The following is a 26,966-nucleotide window of genomic DNA, read 5'->3' as shown; positions in this document are numbered from 1 at the left end:
GCATCTTCTCTGTAACACTAAAAGATATGCAAAAGACCCTCCCAGCAGTCTGGTAGTCTAGACAGCAGCATCCAGAACTAAACACTGTCTTATCAAACTCCATTTCTAACTGTTTTCCTGGGTGGGGGACTCTATTCTCTGTGCATACACGTACATGGACATCTAAGTGCCAGCAACAGGAGTGGGAACCAGGGGTCACAGGGGCCCATGCATCTGCAGTGCTAGCAACATGCGCATTGCTTAAATACGTATGTCTGTGTGATTACTTGCAAATATCAAGCTGGACTTGCTGTAAAATAGGATTGTAAGAGTATTGGGAAACAGGTATCAAAGCAGCTGTAAGTCTGGCAAGGCTACTAGAGGGGCCAGGGAGTCCAAGCCAGCTGCTGGAGAAAGTGCAGGATGTGGATCTAAATACAAGAATTCCCAAAACACTATGCAGACCACTGGTACTCCGTAATATGGCCGACAGGGCTACACAATCCTGCTGAGCAGCAATATTTAGTCTTCCCTACTATAAAATTGATGGGTGTTAGAGGTATATTAAGATAGAGAAGATTGACACTTGTCCATTAGCTTCAAGTGATGGAGCACATACGAAGAGGCAGCAGAGAGGTAGGATCACGTTTTGTTAACATGCAACCGTAACTCATACTTGTACACCACTTCCACTGTTTTGTTAGAACACAAGTTTTATTGCTGTTGCTTATTCCAAACATCATTTGCCATTGGCTGTTTACCTGAGTGGACACCTCATTACTATATTCAATTAAAAACCATAACAGGAGTTAAATGGGTAGTTAACAGGCACATAAAGCATTATATTACAGTGCACATCCAAGTTACTGCCATGTGGAGCACAGACAGCTTTTTAATCTGAGCAATGCCAGAGCTTTGCTCCCATTATCTGTAAGGAAGTACAAAAGAATTTAAGGCGCATGTGACCTGCTGCTTTCAAGTAACAGTGAGGCTAGAGGGGTCATGCAGACAGCTTGGCTTCAATTACTATTTCTTGACAATACTTGTTTCTTTCATGATATAAAATTGAAATGCAGTATAAAAATACATCTTTTCACAGGGTCTAATAGTGCCAAGTGCAATTTCAATATTTTAATGCTATGGTATTTAAGCTTGAGGTACATTAAGAGTGCAAATTCTGCTGGAGTTTCTTCAGGATATCATTCAGTAGAAGAGAGACTAATCTTTTCCTCTTGCTTCCCAAGAGAGGCTGCATTTTAAGTTAAACCAGTTTTTCTTAACCTCTCCCATGAGACATATTATCCAGAGGTGTTACCGATACCCTGATTCCTCTTACTGCAGGGATCGTTAATGGGATACCATAATTTATAAACACCCCTTGAATACACCTTTTACATCTGAGAGACAGTTTCAGATTGCTTTTCATAGACATCTTGATCCTTTTTGGCTTGTTTCTTTTCTTCCTCATCCAGTTGGGCTTCGATCTCATTTACATCAGTATAGGTATAAAAATAAGCCATGACAGCAAAAATGATGCAAACTGCCAACAGCAAGGCAGCAAACAGCACATACTCTGCCCACTGTAAAAAAAAAAAAAAAAAAAAAAAAAAATTTATCCATCAGTATTCATTCCCAAAAAGAATGACACCATTTTACTGTTTGCAAGAAATGAAGTTAATTCAGAATGTGAAACTAAGCATACATAACAAGTATCATATGACTTAAAAGACTAAGTATTAGATGTATATAATACGTATTAAAGCAACTCAGAATTGAGGCCCTTTCAGCAGTTCTGTCTTCACTGAAGAGACAGAAGTTCTATGAATACTGAAAAGCTCTACAGTACCCTTTTCCTGGAGGCATGGGAATGGACCAAAAGACTGAAAAGGAAACTCAGCCCCTCCTTTTTGTCAGGTAATCTCATTTTAAACCAGGCTGGCAGTGATCCTGCTTCCACTTAGGTCAGCAGTAAAAAGTTTCCACTGACTGCAAATCTGGGCAGAGGGCAAGGCCAAGAACCCTGGTTTCAAAGTGCTACCTCCACCCAAAAAGCCTCAACAGCTCTGTTTCATGCTCTTACTGGTTAATTTATCTGAAACCAGGGCTGCCAGACCCGTTTCAAAGACAGGCTTTTCCCTCTCTCAGATAGCCCTTTTGATTCATCAGGGAGTGCCACTAGCAGTCCGAGAAAGTCCTGTCCAAGTGCTCTTCACCAGGAGAACCACAGCTTTCATGCCCCAAAGAATGAGGACTGGAACCAGTGGAGCCAGAAGGAGGGATGCGGCAGGGCTGAGGTATGCAGGTGAAGGTTCAATAGCAGTGAACAGAATTTTGGTAGGTTTTAATCTCATTAGTCTAGAATTTCAGCCCAGAAGTTCACAACCTTTCCACACCATGAGGAGCAATTTATTGTAGAGATGCTAGAAACTGCTGCTTGCAAGCAAAGGAGGCTGACGGAGCAAGACCTAAGAATGGCAAACAACAGATAGAAGAGGTAGAAGCCTTTGCAGAGGAAGTGTTTGTTGAAGTTGCTTAAAGTTTCATGTGTGTGTACACATTCACACACATGTTGTGGAAGTGCTGGGGAAAAGGTCCAACAGAAACTTTAGAAGAGGCTCCAGGAGACAAGTTACCACCCTGTTGTCACAGCCTTCAACACTAGTTTTAATCCAAATAGGTTATAAAGATTCATATCTCTGTTACTTATATACTCTAATGAGATTATTCAGTCAAGCACTAGTTCTACAACTGACTGGTACACTCTTGTAGCTAACACTAACCTCCTGTATTCCAACTATAAATTCAAATCCACCATAACACCGACGTTCAAGAGTTGTGGTTGAGGATTATCAGCCACAACTCCCCCCTGGATTAGAGCTGCTTTCTCAAAGTGTAATATAATAGCACACCAACTGCTTGTGTGCTTACCTGCTCGCTGAGTTTGGACGCTCCAGCCACGATAAGGACAATTATGTTACCGACAGCCACCGTCAGCAGCCACCCTGCCTGCAGCACTGCCTTCATATTAGATGGGGCCTATTAGAGAAGTAAAACACTTAAGTTTTAGCCAAACGCTACTATCACTTATTTTCTGATGCTTACTGCATTCTTTATGTTGTAACATGCACTGGTTATCTGGGGGGAAGAGGATTTCTTAGGTTTTTTTGGTTTTTGGTTTTTTAATTAAAAATCGCTAGAGAATTAAACAGACCTGGAGAAGGCTTTGAGGAGCAAGAGATTAGCAGTACTAACTATAACACCTTTTACTTTGTACACACTGAGTAATAACAGGCACATTTTACATCTCAGTCACACATGGTACACGTTAAATGAAGAAATTGAGTGCATCATAGACTAGCAAGCTACAACTTAAAATGTTCCCATCACCGCAGTTTATAGACTCAGAATTAAGGGAAGAAATACACACAGCTAATAACAAACTGGAGTTGCAAGACAAAGGAATTAAAAGTGTATAATTAAACTGCTGCTAAAGCCTGTATGGAGGAAATTGGTGTGGAGACGAGGTGTCAGTACTTGGTCATTTCGCATTTGAGGGCTCTCCAGCTTAGTTTTACAGCAGCAGTACAGCTCCACTTATTTTCAGTGGAAAGTCACGTGTGTGAGAAGGTGACTTGAGGACTGGTGGTCAAGTCTTCAAATGATGTAATTCAGCATAGCTTCATGGAAAACACTGAATGCTAGTGAAACAAGGCCAACTTGCACCAGCCTATAGTCCTGCTAGGGAGCTCTGAAGGACGTAATTGTTCAAAGCAAGCAGCAATACAGAACCACCGCTTAAAAACAACAAATCACAGAAGATCTGCATTTGTACCAGGATTCTTAACACAATGAGAGCTCTGAAGAGCAAAACCTACCTGTGAGTATGAAAACTCCAGCCCAGTGACAGAGAAGACTACTTCTGCACATGTAAGAATAAAATACTGAGGGATCTGCCAAGCCATATGAACTGTATTGGGTGGGATATCTTCAGAATATGTTACATTAAGAGTGTCTCCCACACACTGGAAATTAAAATTGCACATTAGGAACAGTGATAAAGAGTCTGTACACTAAAGGCACTCTAACCAGTTCTGTATCATACCTATAATCATATATATGCAAAGTTCTGGGTAAATAAGAAGTATTATGTATGAAGCACTCCGTACTTATTTATAAAGTAGTAGTTATTTTACAGCAGACTTCATGCAATTCCTTAGTGTCTAATAGGGCTAAAGATTTAAGGCCATTAGTGATGAACATGAATTCTTGCATTACGTCATTATCATACCCATCATTATTTTTATAGTTAATGATGGTTTTATGTTCTGTTTAACTTACCAGAATTCTATCATATGTACAATTAAGGACAAGAGGAATAATTCTGCAAGTGTTTTTTTAGTTAAAGAAAATATTGACATGAAAAGTAATTCTGTATTGTCCATCCAACAGCACTGGCAACTCACCCGGTTAATTACAATTGTATAGGCACTGCCAAAGCCAAATGCCTTTGAAGTAACTGAACAAGGGATTGAATTTCTAATAGCCACAATCTTATCTTTTCTGAAAAAGAAAAAAACCCCACAGTTCAGACCATAGGTATAGACAATTGCGTGTATTATATAAAATAAGAGAGTTCTATGTCCTTTTTCCAAGGACAAGTATGTCTTCAAGTGGTTAGATTAGGGTGAAGGAAAACGCTTACCTTCCTCCTGGAAAGAGGTTGTAATTACTGGCAGAAAGAGGCATCAGTGTTCCAAAAGAAGTGTCACCCATAGTGACGTTGACAGCATCAGGCAAATTGTTTATGAACCTTTAAAATGCAAGAGTGATGAAATACTATGCAAAATATATATAAGTCAAAGAATACAGGTTTTACTTTTAATTATATACTGGCAGCACACAAGCATCAAGTCTTCCCCTTTTATTTTTGTCAGTTAACAGTTATAAAGAACTCTACCATCCCTGGAGGTATTCAAAAAGCGAGTGGACAGGGTACTCCAGGGCATGGTTTAGGGGGCATGGTTAATGGTTGGACTCGATGATCTTGAAGGTCTTTTCCAACCGAAATGATTCTATGATTCTATGATTCTAAATCTCAAAGCATGGCCAATGCAAAAAGCAAGCTAGACCTACACCAGCCCACTGCCTGCTAAGGAGAATGTCAAAAGCAAGCCTCTACTACAACCGGTAACAAATGCATCTGCAAATGGAAGACATAGAAGAAAAGTAGAGAAGTAGTAGGATACTTAGGATACTTCTTACCCAAGATTAAAAAGGAGGAATATACATGCAAGCTGTGCTGGTTTTCTACAAAAAAGTCTAGACAACAGAGCTAAACATACACTTCCAATTTTAGCTAAATTATACCCAAGGTCGATATGCAACATAGTTTAGACAAATCATGCCCCAGAGCTTCCTTCCTCCCCTAAACATTGAGTGAAGTGTCCAGCAAGCGGCGAGTTCCTACAGTATAGAAAACCATGCTAAGCAAGAAGAGTCCACCCAAGAGGCAGATTGAAGAGACAGTCACACTCCTGCCAAAATTTAGGAGCAAAACAAACTCTACCTGATGAGATTATTTCCTTCTTCTGGTTTTGATGTGACATTGTCAAACAGCTGGTGGAAGAGACCGTTATTAAGATACTTCATTAGCATCAGTGAAGAGCTTAAATATGCACTATTACATAGCAGTGAGAATTAACAGAGGCTTCAGAGCAAGACTCCAGACCTTCCCTTTTAGGATCCTATTAGGATACACATCTACTAGAAAACGCTGTATGACCACACACTTAAGTCTTGGTGAAAAGGTAATTGTCAAGATTGTCAAGTTAAATATTAAGTTGGTAATTTTTTACCTTTTTTTTTTTTTTAAACAACATCCTGCCCTGCTCTCTGCTCTACCAGTGAGACTGGTGAGAGGAGGAGAGACAGAAAATAAGACAAAGGGCTTGTCCTCTCAGCTTCACACACTCCACATAGATAGCTGCTAAGACATTAATATATATCTTGGGAATGTAAGCAGACTTACCCATTTAACATCAATGCCTGTCGCAGTATTTTTAACTCCAAGAGTGTGACGGCTTCCCCCTGGCAACTTGACAACTGCATTTATAGTTTTATTTCCAGAAGCTATGTTTAATGATCGCAACTGAGAATTCTCAAATGTCATGTAGCCCGTCTATAAAGACAAACAAATTGCTATGAATTTCCATGCAATTACATATTTGTCTATACCTTTGAGGGAGTGTTATGGACTCCCGGTGGTCAGAAGTTTACACGTGTGTTACTTCTGAAGTGCCAGAGATTGTGAGCATCTCCTAATTTTCATTTTTGTTAGGTTTTCTACATCAAACATTAATTTCATTTGATCATTATTTTTTATTCATTTCTTTCATTACACAAGCTTCAGAGTAACATTAGCCTCCCACAAGCATTAAGGAATAGCTGTTATATTTTCCTGTGTATTTCTTGCTCCAGATAAATCAGGCTTACCACTGCTATCAAGTAAAATTCTGTTTAGCTACAGAGGCAGCACTAGCATGAGTTAAGATGCAGCATTTTCCAAATAGCAACACCTCCTAAGAGATGCAAATTCAAGCTGTGTCTTTATGGTTTCAGCATAGCAGGAGTGACTATTACCAGGACATGTTTTAAATATTCTAAATACATTTCATCAGCATAAAATACTTAAAACATTAATAAACATGTTAATGTAGTACTAAACCCCCTTGTTTTATAGGATTATAAAAAGTATTTTATAATCCAAAACATCTGGATTTTAAGATGTCTATAGCAGGGAGTGGAGCATTTTACACCCTTCATTTTCAGGTATGCACCACAGTTGTATCAATTCCACATCAGCATACAATTTGGGTGCCATTATCTTCTCCTCACAGCTCAGTTTCCATGTGAGGCAAATTTGGAGGATGGAATAGGGTTTCTCCTCTTATATGGAAACAGGATTGCAGGCTGTCAGAGAACATGCTTCCTAACACCCGTTATTATACATGTCCATCAGCTCCACCACATTTTGCTGGCAACAGGGCTATCAAGGTTGTCCTGTAATAGAACCCAAAAAGGTTCTTTAAGAGCAAAATCTGAAGCTTAATATATGTGATGTAGCCACAGAAAAAAATTCCCTGTTCAAGTAAGCAATCACTCACAGTAAGAGCAGTGATTTACTAGAGCTGAATGGACTTTTATTGAAGGAAGGTGTGTTCTTGCTGTTAAGAAATGACACCTTTTTAGCAAGAGTGAAATTTTCCATTAGTTCAAAATCACTATTAAGTTTCGTAAAAAAAACCCTCTTACTGAAACAAACTAGTACTTCTTACAATATTGAGAGTTACCATTTCTTCATTCACTGTGTTTTCAGTAACAATTCATTCCACAATACAAAAAAAAACAACCCAAAACCCAACACTTTAAAATGAATAGAGGAAAAAAAAATAGAAAAGAATAAATTTTGAACCATAAGTTAAGAACCACTTTGACTTACTCCATTAGATTTTTTTTTTTTAACTTGCTATTCCCCATCTCCTGTTACTTACCGACTTCATAGACATTACATCCACACTCTGAAGTTTAGGTTCAAACTGAACTGTTGCATCATTAGTACCTAAATTTATTATTTTGATTTGGGATTGCCCAGCTGCAGGGAAAACTGGAAGAGTTTTCTGTAGGACAGAAAAAAGTAAAATCAATGCCCTAAGTCACATGGAAAAAGTACTATAATTACCGTGATCTTAGTTATCTCATGATGAAGATTAGCATTTGCCCGACGATCTGTGATTGTCAGAGGGCTGCAACTTTAATAACAAGTTTTGTTACTAGTCTCACAAGCCGCCTTACTGCTGCCTCAAGAAAGAAGTGTCTCAACCCTAACAATGCCTCTGTGGCCAGATGTGGTTCCTCTTTGATCACGTCCTGCAGCGTGCTGCCGCTACCGAGGCCACTCTGCGGTTCAAGGGATGGGCTTTTCCCACATCCTATGGCTTCCTGGGTTCCTGAGCTTCTCCGTACCATGTTCTGACTCGCTCTCCCCCAGCACTGGTGCTGCTGAACTGGACAGAAGCATGTATGGGCACTGCCCAGTGTGACAGCCCGGAGAAACCGAACTTCTGGAGACTTCGCTTCCCACCAGATCTAGCAGTAAATAGCTTCTGCTCTTGCAGAGCATCAAGAGCCGGAGGAGTTGTGTCTATTTCAGTTCTGCCTCAACCCTTCTTTGCTTCCCACACTTTTGTCATCTGCTTCCATCTCTTTAGGTACATCACACAAGAAAAGCAGTTCCATCTTTACCTTTCTGCAGGAGATTCTTGTGCAACAGCCTGGGAAGTTACCAGCTTTGATGAAGTTTCTTCCCAATGCCAGTACGTGTGTGTGCACAGCCCCAGCCTTCCAGACAAAGCGTTCGGGAATACAGCCTGGATGTGTCTATACCAGCTGAAGGCCAGACCCTTTACTCCCCACTTCAAGAGGCAGAGTTGAATATAAAGCTGGTTTCACTGCTGGACCCAGGCATTAAGGAGAGAATTCCTCATTCCTAACTAAAGCTGTTCAACAGTTGAGCATCTTGCCTTGATAGTGCATGAAGACAGGCAGGCGCCTCTGGATAGCTACCCAGGGATGCAATGGATCACCTTCCAGGGGTGTTGCTGACACCCCAGCTACAGGGGAAACCTTCATCTGGTTCAGGCACGACACCTCCCTTTGGGGCAAGGAAAGTTCGGTGTGATGAATACTGCCTTAAACAGGTATCAGCTTTGCCCCTGCTCTGATGATGCTTCCCAGACTGTCACACTTCACCTCCAGTCTAAATATCAGAAGAGATAGGAGATACGAAGCAGGTAGGCCAAATAAAACTCTGGTTTTTCAGCTTTTAGTCTCAGTTTCAAGACCCAAGGCTGCCTTTAATGCGTGATCTATGCTAATGGCAGATGAGATGTTTTTCAGGACGGTGTCCATAGCTAGTTAACTTTTTATGCTAATCACACTATTGCAATATACTTTAATATTTTCCCTCCCTCTACTTCTGTGCTCATATGCTTGGTTCCAAATTTAGGAGTCTTGGCTCATTTTCCCCTTAAACACACTTTGTTCTGCATTAACAACTAAATATTAATAGTAAATACTTGCACGTGGCTGAACTTACATCTATTTGCACTTGCACAAGGGCAGCAGCAACGAAAGCCAGAGATGCAAGGAACATACCAACAGTGATCTTCCTCAGGGGCCTAGTACAATGACAAAACACATAGGTGAGTTTTAAGACAGATATTAATTCATAGCCTCAGCTGTTAGTTATTTTCTTTCCACGGTGGGGAAACTCAAATGGCCGCAACTAGCACATTATCACCATTTGAAGGGCTGATGTTACAGAAAGTGTTCTGCTAAGCTGGGTACCTCTCGATTCATAGTTACACTATCGGGAAATACATCCTTCCTGCAGCATCTGAATACCATGTTATTCTGCATCTGCTGGGCTCAGACATTGACTGAACATAATTATTAGGTTTCTGGAAAAGTCTCATCTGCAGGAAGGAAAAACCCAATCCGGTACACTTGTTAGCTTTAAAACAACGAAAAGACAAGAAGTTACGCCTTTTAAAAAAGGGTAACAACTTGTGTCAATATTGCTATGTTTAAATCAAAATAATATTGAACAAAAAGTGTCAGGGAAATATGTTGAATTAGGAGACATCTACTGACATTCAGGTGAGCTGTAAGGGTAAATTTAAAGGTAGATATTTCATTAATCAGATGTAGAGTGTCCACAAATGAATGGCAGTGTTTCCAGCACAGCACACGCCCCCAGTTTTTCATAAATAGATGGAAAAACAGCATTGCATCTCAGCCCTATAAAAATTGTTTTACGAACTGTATTATCTTCTGCCTCTCCAACTTGTAAGTGCTAGCTACTTCCTTACCCACATTAAAAATAATGTGCAATGCCCTCTGAAGCTACACCTAGAAGCATCCAGTGAGCCAGACTCCTCACACAGAGGAAACACATCTTGCCTCAGGTAGTTTTAAGCCCAAAACCTGACACGTGCTAAGGATGTATGTTGTATTTCTATTTCTTAAACTTTTGGGAGGGAGAGGGGGTAGACATGGGGGAAGGGGGAAGTGGAAAACAGTGAACATCTCTCCTGCAGTCAAAAGATTTTGCCCTTAACTGGAAAATACTGTTACTTTACTATTAGATTCTCTTCCTCTAGTCTGTGGTGCCTGTACATACCACTTGCAGTATTCTGTGGGGTTTTTTATTTTCATTTCTTGAAATTATTAACCCCATTTTAAATGCACTGCTATTTTCTCCTTAGCTGAATGCTTGCTCTTGTTACGTCATGGCTGGAAGAGCAGTTTAAAGAAACCACTAAAATGAGCCTCTTTTGAAGTCAGGTAAGTACATCAACTTACGTAAAATTGATCTTGCATTTCTTGATTAAAGGATAAACCAGAGCATCCACAACTGGGACCATTATAATAATGAGGATCGGATTCACAGTCTGTTGAAGATGAATATAAGAAGGGAAAATATTAAGTATTTTCAAAGTCCTTTCTTCAATGAAATGCAATTAAAATATATATATACACTTTGGGAAGTACTTAGAATTATCAGACAGAAGATTACTGTACCTGCATCTGGTCTGGCTGAATCTGAATAGATCCCTGGTGAAGAAAAAATAAATAGGTTTTAATGTTATGACAACAAATAAAACTGATCTGAAAAGTAAATATTAGGAAAAAAAGCAATAAAAAGTAACCTACAAAATTCCCATCCATTGTTGTGGCCTGCAGTGTCCATCTTGACCCCTTAACAAAAGAAGAGAGAGTTAAATGCCACAGTAAATCAATCTTTCAAAGTTCCTCTTTAATTGTTTTTGTAAGTCAAGCGTTGGGAAAGAGATGCAATACAATAAAAATACAAAGCGAGCTTGCTACAGGAGTATTCTTCCTCTGCAATGTAAATATTTGAACAAAGTGGTCCTTGTGGCCCATTTCACTTATTTACTAGTTTTGTGAACTAGAGCAGAAAATAATTTAGACGCAGAGATTAGCCGGAGAGATGGCAGGGACACCCCGCCCAGAGCACTGCCGTGTGCCGTGCACAGAAGCCCCCCAAGTGCCTTTGTGCCGCCTGCCCGAGCCCGAGCCCCCCGCACCGCTGACACGTCCGTCCTTCTCCACACAGCCCAGCAGCCAGCGGCCAGACCAGGGCTGGACCTGCCTTGAGCCCTCTGCCCCGAAAACCGGCCGATAGCCGGTCAAACGGGGCTGGCTTTCAGCCAGAGCCCGGGGCGAGACAGGAACGCGCATCGCCGCGTCTGTGGCGAGAGCCTTTAACCACCCGCGATGTACCGCTGTCTGAGAGACGAGTTGTTGCTCACGTAATGAGTACCGAGTTCTGAATTTCATAGCAGGGTTGCCCATTTATAACAGGTCACACCAGTAGTTACAGCTCACTGGTACCAGACTAAAGCAGCACGACCTAGGCAATCCGGACCAAACTTCCTACGGTCTGCCTCGGATAAAGCGTTCAGCCCCCTGGTTCTCACAGATACCCTCCTAAATTCATACTTCAACACTTAACTCTGAAAGCCTACTGTCACGAGTCCTGAGCACTCAGTCCACCAAGTGAATGGGAATTATAGGCTAATACTTCTGCTTGAATGCGTGAGGTATTTATAGCAAGTTTGAGTGATTAAGCAAACTGGCATCCAGGCAGTTTCAGCCCTGGTTCTCCAGAGCATTTACACTAGGACCCTACATTTCATGTCACAACTGACAGCGCAAGAAGCATTAGAACTAAGAAAGCTTTAAATTACTGTTTCATCCTCTGAGTCCTGGCTGATACAAGATTTAGAGATACCTCAGTCACTGAATCAGTCCTGGGCATCTCCAGGTAAACTGAGTTTCCCCTGGCTGCAGAACGTCCTGTACTAACATGACTCAGTAACTACCCCTTCACATTAGAACCAGGTTAAAGAATTTGCAAAGAATTATTTTCCACCCTCCCACTGGCACCTTTTATGTCTGGTGACCTCAGAGTACATAGAGTGATGTGGTACATCTCTAATTGCCAAGCCAAACAATTTCTACTTTACCTGCTGGTCAAAAAGCGCCCAGAACATGGGGAGAGGGATGTAAAGGAAAAGCACCTTCAACACCATCTTAGTCTGAGCAATCAGTCGTTTCTGCAGCAAACAAGAATTACACAAGAGGAATTTGTCAAAAAAACAACAACAACAAAAAAGGGACAGTTGCAGACTGCTGTTCACAGCACAACAGGTAAAGACACATCAGGTAATCTTTACCCACGTCCTAAACTTTGTGTATTGTGAGTACTTCTGCTGATTTCTGTTAAAAAGCACAAGGTCTGCTTGTGGGTGTGGGAAAGGCTACTGGTTAAAGGTGACACTGATATCAGAGAGACCTGTGCCTCTTGGCATGTGTACTGATGGCAGCATGAGATTTAGCACTTAGTGCTGCATTTTTTTTCTAGGAAGGAGGCATTTGAATGACGGGTGACTGAGGAATGCATTTCACATGTGAAAAATGCACATAGGCAAAAGGAAAATAAAGGGGACAGGCTAAGGTTTGTGCTGCCGTTGACAATGGGGCAGGGTGGATAGGCAGCAAGGGACATGGTTGGGGACTGTGGGACACAAGGCTTTGAGAGTCATGGTAAGGAGCTTCTACTGAGGTCGGGGGGATGCAGCGTTTACCCACTTAAGCTGAAATTCCTAAGCATAATTCTGCAGTTCGACCCTGAGACAAGTGTTACGGCCCTGCGTATTAACCATGACAGTCAACACCATGCCCATTTTTCCCTTCTGCGGTCGTTAAAGCAGCATATTTTTGTTTGAAGCCAGTTTACCGAGAGAAACAAAAAGTTGACAAGGATAATGCTTGCTATTTTACTAACTCCAAGACTAATAGGTGCTTGCATTTGTTCGACAAGGGAAACAGCCTTTTCTTTATCTCCCTTGAATTTCCCTGGGCAGGCTATGATCACACAGAACATTAACTCAGACAGCTCTGCTTTCTCCCACGGGAGCTGGGGTGATTACCTACAACCCCAGGGAAGCACTGACGTTTGGCCAGACTGTTAGCTTCTAAACGATTGAGAGGCCCAAAACTATTTGCCCAGCGCTTGAGGCAGCGGATCAGAGCAGACAGAAGGGAAGCTGAGGGTCGAGGGATGTCACGGCACAGCAGTCCTCACCCAGTACTTACGTCATACTTCTCACTCGCCCAGTCTAGCCAGTGCTCTCTCTTGGGGAACTCCTTGCTGCGATGTCGAAACCTGTTTTTGATGGCAAACTGAGGAGAGACAGAATTTTGTTTAATGGCGTTACAAATATTTATAAATGCTATAAACTGTTTTGTCATTAAAGGTGACACTCCTGCTTCTAGTGCTTAGAGGGTGCTAAAGGTAACTTACTTCTCTGAACTGCTGTAAGCATTGAGGGAATATTGCTTTTAAGGCCTCACACTGGATATCCAGTGGAGTGTGCACCTGGGATGAGGTGAACCAAACAGCTCAGAGTAGTCTCTCTCAGTCTAGGTTGCTGTTAGGAACTTGAAGACCTGCCTACTTCAGACTTATTTATGTACAGCAATAAATAGAAGAATGTCATATGCACAGGTTTTCAGAGCTGAATGTCTGTAAGAGTACATTTCACTACAAGAAGCTGCATCTTGTAGATGTTCCTCATACCTTGACACTGAACATACACAGGTATAGTCCCGAAGAACTCCTAAGACTTTCTGCATGGAATAACATGCAAGGCTGAGCTGGGCCTTAGGAGCAGCACTCTAAGCAACAGCCAAAGTCACATATAGAGATTTGGTGTTGACGGTGCTTACGAGACAAGCAGCAATCTGGGCTATAATAAGCTGGCAGACCTGTATGGAGAATGAAGCAGCCCATAAATGAAAAAAATCCACTGATCTCAAAGCTAAGGCACTGCAAAGTTGGGGCATGCAGTGCTATTCATGCAGATTTAGCTCCCTTTCTTGCAGGCTTGCACTGACATGTAAACCTCCCTGATCTCCCTAATACAGTGGGGATCAATATACCTCTGCATTGTAAATAACATCTTTGCTGATAACATATACTAGTAGCTCGGCTCTTGACTCAGGTCAAGGCACGTTTGCCTCCTACTACAAGGCTGCATAAAGGTGCACAAATGAGAAAGAAATGATTCCCAGAAGTTGGAATAAGCTTTTACATATACCTGACATCTTACTTTGTTTTCTTCGCGTAAAAATTCACATATAAACCAAGATATAGATAAATAAAAAGGCACTCTGAATCTGGAGGTGTCAGTAAGAAGCCTTCCATAAGGAAAAAAGTAAAAAAAAAAAAACAAACCACAAAAAACCAACTTAAGAAGCTTTCTTCATATTATGACAGATTTCTGATCTAGGCAAGTTTACTGAACAGTTTTAAAAATTGCTGCCAGGGGTTTGGGCATACAAATAGTACTTACTCCAATGCATCTGGAAACTTGAATCATTATATTTCCTTGAGGTTGAACTTTCTTGTACATTCTGCTTCCAACTATGAACACAACTACAGTACGCAAACAGAAACAAAAATCAAGTCAGGATTAATTGAAAATAGCAGCAAATAATTTGGTATGGAAACTGTAACAGTCAAGGAGTTACATCAGGGTGGGAATAAGCCTCCTAAGGAGCAACGAAATTGCCTATTGGCATGTTATCATGCAGTAAAAGAAATCAGATTAATACCAGCAGATTGCTTCTATTTAAGACAAAGGACTAAATCTGGCAACTCTGAGGGCAAGTCCTCAGTGGGACGTTAGCTTAATTGCAGGAAGGTCAAAACAAGGGCCACTTCGGACCTTGGCTCTGGCCTTGCTGTACAGGATTAAGACAGCTCGCGGGGCTCCTTTTCGGGAGTCGGGACGCCGCGGCTCACGTCGCGCAGGGACGTGCGAGGCTCTGCCTGACCTGCTGGACTCGCCAAGGCGTCCTCGGCTCCCACGTCCCGGCACGTTCCCCATCCTCACCCTCCCACGTGCGGGACAGGGCACGGGCAAACCCCCGCAGCCGCCCTTCGCCCTGGGTCGGGCGCACGGGCAAGATGGGGTCACCCGTAGCTGGACACCCACCCTGGGTGGGCTCCTGGTCAGGACCGTGAAGGACCAGGACCGTGAAGGACCAGGACCACGAGGAATGCTGTGGTACATACCGACACCCCTCCAGTTTCTCGGTCGTTGTGGCTCGGGGAGTGACCCGTAGCACAGCTAGTAAAAACGCAGGTGTTGGAGAAATACTGACACACCAGTATGGCATTTCTCCAGCGCAGGGATGATTACTTTATACAGTTCACTATCCTGGACTATGGACAGTTTCCAAAACCCACATTTTCTCAGAGTTCTCACACTACATTCAAAAGATCTTATTTATACACCCCAGTAGTCCAAGACACATAGACGGTAAATTACATAATGTACAGAATTCAATGGTATATTTGTGCCTCTCCCCAGCCCCATCAGTCTTGCCTGGTAAATCACACTCTTCTGTAAAAGCAAGTGCTTCAGGTTAATCCCCACCCCCCACCCCACCTCCCAAGTAAAAAATTGCAGAAATGATCAAGTACTGGTAGAAGTTGGTACCTGGAGCTTTCTATCGCTTCCTCCTTATTCCGAGATTGTTATCATCTAATCGTGTCTATAACTGAAGCAGCAAGATGGAAGCAGTCCCACTTACCCAAGGCGACAGCCATGAGGGCAGCAGGAACTCCAAAAGCTAGTGGGTAACATCGCTGTTTGCTATGAATGCCACACTCTTGAGCTGAAGTACAAAGTAACATTAGATAAGTCCCAGTCAGCTCTGCCAGAGTTTTTACATAGGGTTTCTGTTCTTTGCATTCATTAACTCAGGGGAAGAAAAAAAAAAAATCTCTGCTGACATTGACAGAGTGGATAATCAGTATCCAACTTATCTTTCATTATTGAAAAGGGAAATTACCTATCACAAAAAAAAAAAAAATCACAGAACGGTTAGATGTTGGAAGGGACCACTGGAGGTCATCCAATCCAACTCCCTGCTCAAGCAGGGCCACCCAGAGCTGGTTTCCCAGGACCGTGTCCAGACGGCTGTTGAATATCTCCAAGGATGGAGAACCCACAACCTCCCTAGGCAGCCTGTGCTGGTGCTCGGTCCCCCTCACAGTGACAAAGTGTTTCCTGATGTTTCAGTTTGTGCCCATTGCCTCTGGTCCTGTCACTGGGCACCACTGAGCAGAGCCTGGCTCTGTCCTCTTTGCACCCTCCCTGCAGGTATTTATATACACTGATGAGATCCCCCCGAGCTTTCTCTTCTCCAGGCTGAGCACTTCCAGCTCTCTCAGCCTTTCCTCATAGGAGATTTACATTTAGTTTTACACTGAGAAGTGAAGAATCCTACTAGGATGGTCAAACACATATTCTTGGTGAGAAAGGAACTAGATTACAAAAGTTCTGGGACAAGTTCATAAACAAAAATGTAAGTAACATAATAAGTGTAGCTTGTTGAAAAAAATTCTCAGACACCACATACCCTCCCACCCCCCTGGCAGCAGTCAGTGATTTGACTTTATAAACTTCACACATACATCCTGAAATGATGCTCAGAGTGTGGACATAGCTACTAACAGGGAAAAGTAAAAGACTAAACAAAATTATTACCTTTTTCACCATACTTCTTCTAACAGGAGAATTAGAGAGTTTGATTTGAAAAAATATTAGCTTGCAGCTAATTAATGTCTTGATTTAGTTGCATTAACCTTTTGGTTAAACCGTTACAGGACATAATGGTATCACTTCCCTCAGCTGAACTTGTCTGTTTTTCTAAGGTAGTTTTCACCCTGTATCAGCATGGAAGTAAACTGCATGTTGTGCCTTATGCATATCTCCTTCCACTTTGGGAAAGGATAGAATTTGCATTAAGCAAACGTCTAAAATGCTTCTACACAGTCTGTTCCAGTCAAGACATCCAAAGGCCAGAATTTCAGCCCAGTGCTTTAGGGTTATTCCAGAACTCACATGCTGTTTTCTTTCTTTTGGGAAAAACAGCCTTCCTCAAACTCCTGCCAAGCACATCCACACAGCACCATCTGTGTAAGCTTGCCGTGAATATCCATACGCATATAGATCAGTGAATCGTTTGCTTTTTGTTTAGGATCACGCTATTCGTTATAAGCAGGAGAGAAAATAACTTTCTCCTTTAACACTATGAAAAACATCATTTACTTTGTCACATGGATAAATGTGTTCCCATGTGCATAGATGCTTCTGTACTTTGCATGGGCACGCTTTAGAATTGTCTCCACTTCCAGAATGGAGGGCGCTCTCCCCGCTTCCCTTCCCAGACAACAGTACAACTCTTTCTTGTGTGATGGTTTTAAAGGCATTGGAAGAGGTGCCACATTTGTACCTCCATGGAATTAAGACATGCATTAGGCATACAAGTTGACGGCTTCAGCACGCCTCCTCAGATCTAGTAGTTCTGATCCTAAAGGCAATTCAGATCTCAAACTGGCTTCTTTTTGACAGTACCTCACCTGTGGGAAGTGGGATGACATACATGAAAACTTGAAGGCTACTTGCGAGGTGGACTACTTCCACAAGGTGTCAAAGAATAAACCGTTCATTTAAACCCAACTGGACTGCAGTCCAACACTCATCCTTTACTGATGTTTAACCATTTTATAAACAAATGTGTGGCCTTACCTCTGAGAACTGGGGTGATTATAGTAGATAGAAGACTTCCAGCATTAATTGACAAATAAAAGATAGAGAAGAATCTAGTTCTTTGTTTTTCCTACAGTAAAAACAAAAAGATGTTTAGAAAGGCTTAGCCAGAACCACGTTGATCAGCCTAGATCAATCAGCAGCTCTGTTTGCGCAGTTCAAGACAAATAGTTACCTAGCTCCTTCTTCAGCTACTCAGGAAACACTGCAGTAATGCACATGTCTAAATATGTTTATTATTATTAGAGTATTATAATAGTCAAACATTAGTAAGAGTATCTGTATGATCAAAAAATCTCAAAGACATTGTTACCTGATGATCTTCAAACTGATCTCCACCAAATGCTGACACACAAGGTTTGATCCCACCAGTACCAAGTGCAATGAGGATCAAGCCAATCATGGACAGAGCACTGGAACAAAGCAGAAAAGAGAAAAAGGAAAAAAAAAAAAAGATAAACAAAACCACTTTGCTTTCTTACTTAAAGCATACGTAAGAGACTGATTGCAAGACAGTTGAAATTCAAGTAGCATAAATTTAAGGCGTAAGTTGTCCCACCCTTCATCAATCTGGAAAAAAAAACCATGTAAAAGGCAACTCACATGTGCACTGATACATTATCGGGAGAGCCATCCCGGTTGTGATCCGTCAGGTCATTTATGGAGCTCACAGACATGATTGCCTGCCCAATCGTGTAGACAACAGACAGGGAGACAATGGTCCTGTTATAAAGAGAGGAGATGAATTTTTAGATATGTTAACACAATTACACACATATTCATGCACACACAGATAATGCAGACTTCTTGCTCATTTCAAAGGTGCTTAATAAAGAAGCATAATTAACAGATACGACAAGTTATGGACTCAACTTATCACAAGCTACTGTAAAAATCTGTCCACGTACCTATGTCACAATATTTCTATTCTGTTTTTTTTATTAGTATTATTATTATTTTAGCTAGCCTTGTTTAATTAAGCAAGGCAAGATGACAAATGGATTCTGTAGCTACCACCAGGTCTCGGGAGATATTGTAATATCTTTGGTGGTTGCCTTTTTAATAACCAACTCAAGAATGCCGTTATCATATTTCATATATGGTGAAGTTCAAATGGGCTGCTCTACAACACTGAAGTATGCAATTTACACTGGTTTTAATATTGTTTAAACATTCTCTATGTTCTTTTATTAAAAAAAAAAAAATTAAAAATCTACTTTAAACATGGAAACTCCCCCAAAATACTGTTGTGAATGATGACTCTATTACCCCACCCTCTCAGTTGTAAGCATACCAACATCTTTAAACTCAGAGCAGAGCAAGAGCAGCACTGAAGAGTATAGACCACAGGCTTTCAGCCTGACTTTTCTCTGCCAGGCTGTGCCTAGGAAGGTAATACTACAGAATCACCAGCCCTCACCCCCATGCCTTTAGGGTCTGCTCCTCTTTATTGCATGTAAGATCATACTCCATTTTAACTTTGTTGGAGCTTAAGTACGTGACTATAGTTTAATGCACGCTCATCCGCTTCTTTGGTTGGGGCTCCATTCAATAGGCACAGACCCAGGTCTCCAGTTTGGAGAAAAAGCAGGAGAAACAGGATGCAGTGATGTGAAATCATTTAAAACTCTAGTTTGCAGGAGAGGCAGTCCCAAACCCAGTGCAGCCCATGACAACGAAGGGCAAGGCTCAAGGACCTAGGACAATCCGAATCTATTTGACAAAGGCAAGAGATCCTCACAGCAAGCTTGGAGCACCCTGATACGAGAGGGACAGAGGAAGCATCACTCGCGCCATTGACCAAGTTCTTCTCACTTTAGAACAAGGTTTCTCTGACTTAAAAATGCTCTTTCCTGTAGCAGGGTAAAAATCTATACAAAGTGGGGCAACAGTGATTCTGCTACTTAGTGGTATTTAGCAGATAAATCAGAACTTTTTTTAAAATAGCACTTCCATATAGTTACTTTAGTTGCTTAACAACTTAGGAGAAAGTTTCTAATTGAAGTTAAGCCTGAGCTGACCCAGAGAGAAACTTCTGTTTTTTATTTGTGAGACTCATAAGCATGCTATGAAAACAACACTTACATAATTGGCACTGCATAGATGGTACCCAATTAAAAAAAATTTGTGATTTCTGTACTATTTTCCCCAAGAACTTCACATCTAACAGTATGTGAGCAGGCCCCAGCATGCTCCTTGGCAGACATTGCACAAAGTACATGGACTGTGGAAGATTTGAGTCTCTAATATAAGAGTGCTTAACAGTGCTTGGGTAACCTCTTCCTCTTGTCATCATAGATTTTTTTAATGAATTATTGTTTAAGCCTTCCTCATGGCACCTGGCTGTATTTTAGGGCATCTATACATTAAAGCCATACTTTTTCCAAAAGCGTGTTTTTCCTTGTCAAGCTTAAAGTTCCAGTTTTGAGTCCTGAGCCATCCTACTGAGCTCCTGTGTTAAGGGTCTGGTGGCCAGTGGCTTGCAGCTGTGGCACTGGTATACACAAATACCAGAGGAGAAGGTATGCAAGGTCTGCAAAGCTTCATCTTGATAAAACAGGTAAAAGCCAAAACAGATTTAAAAAAAAAGAAATCATACCATCTAAACAAGCAAGTACACAATATATTTAGGCTGCAATCTGCAAGATATCCAGCTACTTGCAATGAGTTCACACTGCTCAGGCCAGCTCCACAGAGGACACTTGACAGTGGTTGCAGCCCTGGGCTCCCAGAGGCTGTCAACACAGCAGAAGATGATGGTGCAGTCTTCGGCCAAGCGACTGCACAGACTGCTTCATCTCTAATCTCTGGGAGACCTTTGACAAGTCAGCTAACGTTCCTGACTCATATCCCTCCATAAAATCTTTATTGTGCTTTTTTCGGGCAAAGTAAACACTATTAGAATCACGACATCAGTAAAGGAGAGCGAGATCAGGCTGTTGGAAATAATTTGGTTACATTTCAAAGCACTTAACTCAGCAGTACTTTTCTGAGCAACTAGCACACAGGTAAAAGCCCAGAATTAATCATTTAAAGAAAGAGTTGCAACTCAGTAAAACTTCCCACTAAGCTGCCAAGTCAATACTGAAATCACAGAATACTTTAGAATATATGCTAAGTCCCAGTTAATACCAGATAACACAGTATTTCACTATTTCATTGGCCACCTGTGATAGGTAAAGAGGCAGTCCAATGTAACTATAACCTCCAGTATCTACTTTCGCACCTTGGTGAATGCTTTCCCTAGTTTAGCTTGCATTTTGTCCAGATGAGAGGCAAAACATGCAGCATGCTTGGAAAGCAAGCTACTACCCTTAACTGATTAGCAGGCATAACATTTGTTAACTCAGTGCAGTTTCAGGTCTGAGCTAAATCAATTAAAACCTCAAGCTCTGGAGAAAAAAAAAAAAACAAAAACCAAAACCACAAACAATCCTGGAGTAGCCAACATCAGCTCTGAAGCTGCTGTTCTGAGCTGCTGCTTTAGGTGATGGTTTAAGTAACACTGATCTCAGGTGAGCTTTCATGATTTTGTGTTGTTTTCTAAGGGAGCACTCACTTAAACTTTCCCAGCCAAGAGTCTGCAATGAGCGCTCCAAGGATCGGTGTCAAGTAGCACAGAGCAACGAACGTGTGGTAGATGGCTGTAGACAAGTTGTCATCCCATTGCAGGAAATATTTGAAATACAAAACGAGCACCGCTGTAGGAAGAAGAACAAAACAATGGTTTACAAACCGAAGTCAGGGCTGGCTAAGTAATAGTCAGCATGAGGAGACACGGGGCATTGGACATACCTCGCATGCCATAGTAGGAGAACCGCTCGCAGAACTCATTGATGACGATGAAGAAGATGCTCAAGGGGTAGCCCAGGCAGCTTGGCTGGAGGCAAGAGACAGCGTGAGCTCAGAGCTGTGCAACACAAACATCGCTCTCCGCGCCCCGCGGCCTGAGCGAGCTCAATACGGACTCAGCGGGAACGGGTAGGTGCTCAGGGGTGAGGAGGCTGTGGAACGACACTGGTTAATCTGAACCAAGAGTCAATTCTCACTTCCCCCTCTTGGTCCCAGAGCTCTACACATCTTATCTGCCCTTTGCAAGTGATCTAATGCTATATTTAACCTTCAAGCATTGTGCCATTGCACATTTGAAATCTTCACCATTTAACCCTTAGAGCAATCTTGATTGGTATCCAAAAATATGCAAAAAGCCCATTTTTTGGAAAAAAATCAAAACGCAAGCCCAACAGAAAACCCACCATGCTAAACCCCCACAGCACACCACAGTTAGAAGCCTGGGGCTATTTTTAAATGCCTCCAGTTGAGACAAACATTTAAACATTTTATTCAAATCTCTTTGAAGCTTCCTGTCCTTACAAATACTCTTCTTGATAAAGAATCCTTTTCTTCAGACCTGCTGATAGAACTGACTTTACTCCTAATTTAAAATGGTATGACATTAACAGCCAGATTTACTGAGCCTTCACCTGATGTGATAGGCATCTCCACAGTCACTGTCATGCAGCTTGTGACACGGCTCTTGCCATTGAGACAAAGGGAAAACATACATCAGGTACAAATCTGGCATGATCAGTAGAACTGGAAGTTTAACCTGATTGCCTACTTTTCTTAGTGGGTGACTACATATCATTTCTATTAAAATGACCAGGAATGCAAGTTGAATGTAATCCTCCCCTTTTAATGGGTTTAATTCTGCAAGTTGCAAAAATCAGATTTTTTTTTTTAATAAGCCTCAGAACATCTCAGAGGTAAAACAGTTATGAAACTTAAGAAGCACAGACAAGAAAAAAAAAAGGCATCGTTTGTCTTCATGTTGTAAGGGTTTGGGAATCAAACCGATCTGTATTCCATGTGAAACAGAAATAAGTTAACTTTGTAGATCAAAAGGAAAGAAACCTTACATGGGAAAATCCTGCCTGACACGAGTAAATCAGAGAGCCCATGTCTCCAGCAAAGCTGCTGGCCAGAGCCGTAACGAACAACACACCACTTTGTGAGACTTGTGTGCTACAGTAAGCTTTCTCTGAACACTGCAAGAGAAATGAAAATAAGAGAGAATGGCAAGAGTATCGCTGACTTGAGACTAACTCAGTCACGAGGATGTCCAAGCAGCCTGAACAGCACTGATCTTTATTATCTGCTGAACCAAGTATATAGTGGACATCTTACCCACGGTTTGATAATCAGGCTTCACTGAAAGAACCTGACTTCAGCTGAGGTGAGTGCCAGGTGGGACTCGTATAGCTTAAAGCAACCAAAATCAGAGGCCTAAACAGAAACTTGTCACTCTTGATTTATCACATCCTCCATGGGCAGAAAGAGGCGTCTCCAAAGGAAGCCCATCCACACGTATTCAAAATTAGATAAAATTCACTCAGAGGTGCCCATGTCCTTCAGCTGAAGATGGTAGGAACTCTAGATGACTAGCCCCAACTTGGACACAGCTCTTGGCAGACTGGAGTTCATGCAGAAGAATGGTGCCCAGCCCTGTCTCTGCACCATCCCCTACGCCATGCAAACATTCATGCTTCAGAGGAGACCAGTAGAGAACCACACCGTGAAGGTTTGGCTCAGCACCCGTTAGATATACCCACAAGGTTTTGATTTCAGCAGTTGCTAGGCTAGGCCCTAAAACAGTAACCCACGCTGCAAGACTGGTTTCTGCCAGGGTAACTGGGTATAAGCCAGCTCGGGTGAAGAGGATGACCCCACCTGAAGCAGAACAAAGCCTTCCCCGTGTCTGTCCTGCCTACAGAGTAAAAAAAGGACAGGGCAGTCCCGACCCAGGGTCTGGTGGGACCCATCCCCTCGAGAAATTCACAAAACCTCACTAAAATCTTTTTGACTTTCTCGGCATTCTCAGAAACCTCCCCAGTGTTACGCCATCACACTACCCAACAGCTTACTGTTTAAGAGGGTGTTACAGGCTGAGCTGGGGAGGTAACAAGCTTCCACCAAGGCTGGGTTTCTGTTTTAAGCCACTAAGTGCTTCTGTGCCTGGCAGAGACGTCCTGCATTCACGTGCCAGCACAGCAGGCACTGGTGGGTTTTTTCCCGGCTGCCCTTGAACTGGTGGAGATCTGCACGTCACAGCAGGGGCTGAGCACAAGCAGGGGCATGCAGGAGAAAGCTATGGGGTCTTTCCCAAGGTAACAGACCTTCTTTTGTTTTTCCAAGATGCTACAAGCAAGAAGAGAATACGCAGCTGTGTTTTGATAATATATGACCTATACTGTTCTTATCTTGCACTATACTGTCCTCTTAAATATCTGTTGCATTATACATGTGCACGTGCACGCATTTACTAAAACATTTTCTGTTGTGATCCTCATTGGCCAGGAAGCGCGGGATCCACCACGGAAGAGGTAACTTGAAGGTTCGCGTTTTATACTGCTCTCTGTAACCTTCCCTTGCCCTGGGGATGTCTGGCACAGGTCTGACATCACGCCACCGCACAGCTTTGACTTTGGCTGCTGAGGAAGCCACTAAGCTGTGAGAAAGCTGCGGGGAAAGTCTACGGAGTAAAACCTTGCGAGATAAGAAAAGCAATGGCAGAGATAGGGTTGCTGAGACAGGTGTCATTAACAGTTCAAAGATTCAAGAGGAAGAACTAACACCGAAAGGTAAAAGAGCCCTAAGGGAGAGTCGGTGGATGATGACAACTCAGCCACACGAAGGACGGGCTCCAGGGACCCTTCTCCTCCCAACCGATGTCTGCTCAGTCAGCAAAGGCTCTTCAGACATTGTATTGGGCTGGTGAGCACACTAATGCTTAGCTGGGATTTAATAAGCTACCAGGCTGCTTTGCGCGTGTTGGCCAATAACTCATTATTTTATACTTCTAAAGTATGTTTATAGGATGATTTTTTTTGTCCACTGCTAAAGTTACCCAAACAATGTAACCCAAAAAGAGTCAGTATTACAACTTTTTATAAGAGAAAACAGTACTTACCGACTTGCCCTTACTCTTACTTTTTGCAGCTGTGGAGGGAAAAAACCACAAGTTAATGAAAACTACTAAGTAACATTCCTTTAAAATCACTAGAAGACATGGGAAAAGTTCAGCTCAAAACAAATTGTGAAACACAAACACAGTAGTGTTCAGGGTAAGTAAATTTTCAGTTTGTGAAAGGGGGACTTTTCAGGGTGCAAGAAGGTTATTAGGAAAAACTTCACTTGATAGCCTTTTGTTTTTCAGGCTACGCATAGAGTCACATACACTCCCAGGGAAAAATCAAACAGGGCTGACGAGACAAAGCATCCTATCCTACTATGACTGCTCACTGCACATCATTCAAGGTGATGGTAGGCCACTCTACCACCCGCAGAAGATGAATCCTGTTTCAATTCACTCTCAGGGACGTTACCTTAAAGGCAAGTCAAGAGTAAGGAACAGAGTCAAGATGCCCTGCCAGAGGTGGATGCCAAACCCTGAAAAGGGACAAACTTCCCATTGCTCGGACTTAAGGAGGGCTGAATACATGGGCCAGTGGAGTGATCCACATTAGCAGGCATTCCCACAACCTGGGGATTAAACTAGGAAGCCCTGGAAGCACAGGAGGGTTCCCACGGAGGTCAGCAAGAGCAGGCAGCTGCTTGCAGCCCTGAAGTCACTTCCAGCTGCTCACGGCAGGTTCGCTACCCCTGGCAGCCCTCCAAGCAGTGTCCTGCAGGGCTTGCTTGGCTCAGGGGACGGGCTCAAAGGCTGAACTCGCCCCGTTTCAGATAAAAGCCTTGTGCCCACATAGTGGGTGTCAGCATTTCCTATAAAACCACATAAGCGAGTTCATTATCATTAAGATAAGACCAAGTACAAGATGTGAACTTTGAAATCCCTGCTTGCAAGTGAAGTGTGCCCATAATAGATCTCTAAGAAAAATATGTTTGCCAAGGTCATTATTTAGTCCATAGTTCACAAAAGATGAAAACAGCTGACAGCAACACTACGGTGTTTGACACGATACTAAATAAAGCCACTTTCAAAAATTATTAAAACAAATCTAGCTGATTCTTCACTGCCATGGACAACTACCTTCACAACAGAGACAGTAACATTACGCAGGCAATTCGAAAATATATTTTTCTAGAAAACAAGTAACATCCAGAAAGTGCTAACACACCAACTTCAGGGCACATGCAGATACCCGAAGCATTAAAATTATTGGTAATGCCCCTTACACGACTCATATGAGCAGATATACTGAAGGATACCAAGGCATTAGTGATAGACCATCTTCATAACAACTTTTTGATTATTTCCACTTCTTGGCCTTTCCAGCACACATGCATCATGCTGCCAGTTTTTCATAACCCATACAGGGAACACCAGTTTGAGCAGCTCACTCCTGTCTGTTAGCTAAGGCTTGGGGAAAAAAAAACAACCAAAGAAAAAACCAACAAAAAAAAAAATCAAGGAACTTGTAGTAGGTTGGGTTTTTTCCATTCCAGAGGATAAAGTATCACCTCTGCAAGAAACCTGATACAGAGGACATCACGGAGGCATTTTTTCCAGACAACACTGACTGATTTCAATGTTTAACAGACATGCTTATTTCTCAACGATTTTGACTTTTCCCCTCTCTTCTTTTACAGCCACAATTGGGGAACCTCCAGATGGCATTGAAGCCAACATTTCAACATAGGCAACTAAACTGTCTGAGGAACTCCACGGTCAGGCAGCTTCAGGGTTAAACCTACAAAAACAGAGAGCACCCAGCATTTTGCATCAATTTTAGTGATAAATCAGGGGCTCACTAGTGGCACATTAGAGCCGCCACTCTTTTGGGCAACCCTCAGTACCTCTCATTCTCTCGCCACAAAGACTGACCTGCAGAACTGCTCATTTGCACCACAAAATGCTGAAGAGCTGCTCATTTTTCAAATTAAAACTCTAAACAGTTATGCACTTGGTATTCCCTTAAGATACCAAATATTTTTAAGCAATGCAAAGACAGAAGCCACTCAGTTCTTGGCTTGAGCACCGAATCTAAATAGTTATTTATTGGTGGGTCACTCTCTCCTTCCCACGCTTGCAGGCGAGGCGGGGGGGCAGGCTCCCGGCTCTGACCCCTTCCCCGGCAGATCCCACCAGTACGGTTCCCTGCAGCCACAGAGATGCTGTAGGATGCTGCAGCTCTTGCGGCTCTCGGTCCACGTCCCAAGATGGGAGCGCATCGCCTTGCTCCGTGCAGCAGCCAT

The 26,966-nt window shown here is 42.3% G+C and overlaps 1 protein-coding gene across 1 annotated transcript; it reads right to left on the bottom strand.

Annotated features, from left to right (window-relative positions):
* Positions 1-705: 705 nt before the first annotated feature.
* On the bottom strand, positions 706-26,966 carry SLC15A1 (solute carrier family 15 member 1). The gene is made up of 23 exons (XM_052785622.1): positions 26,863-26,966; positions 24,721-24,835; positions 21,546-21,630; positions 21,310-21,451; positions 18,354-18,473; positions 18,064-18,163; positions 17,730-17,820; positions 15,727-15,810; positions 14,481-14,563; positions 13,222-13,308; positions 12,090-12,179; positions 10,753-10,797; positions 10,621-10,653; positions 10,402-10,490; positions 9,134-9,215; positions 7,530-7,655; positions 6,008-6,157; positions 5,546-5,595; positions 4,682-4,789; positions 4,443-4,539; positions 3,855-4,001; positions 2,908-3,015; positions 706-1,559 (listed from the first exon to the last, which is right to left on the bottom strand). Exons 1-23 carry the CDS (start codon positions 26,964-26,966, stop codon positions 1,371-1,373), a joined length of 2,325 nt encoding a protein of 774 aa, XP_052641582.1. The 3' UTR covers positions 706-1,370.

The sequence above is a fragment of the Harpia harpyja genome, chromosome 4 (genome assembly GCF_026419915.1).
Source record: "Harpia harpyja isolate bHarHar1 chromosome 4, bHarHar1 primary haplotype, whole genome shotgun sequence".
Taxonomy (NCBI): Eukaryota; Metazoa; Chordata; class Aves; order Accipitriformes; family Accipitridae; genus Harpia; species Harpia harpyja.
The sequence above is the reverse complement of the archived record's forward strand: the minus strand, read 5'-3'. Positions and strand labels throughout refer to the sequence as shown.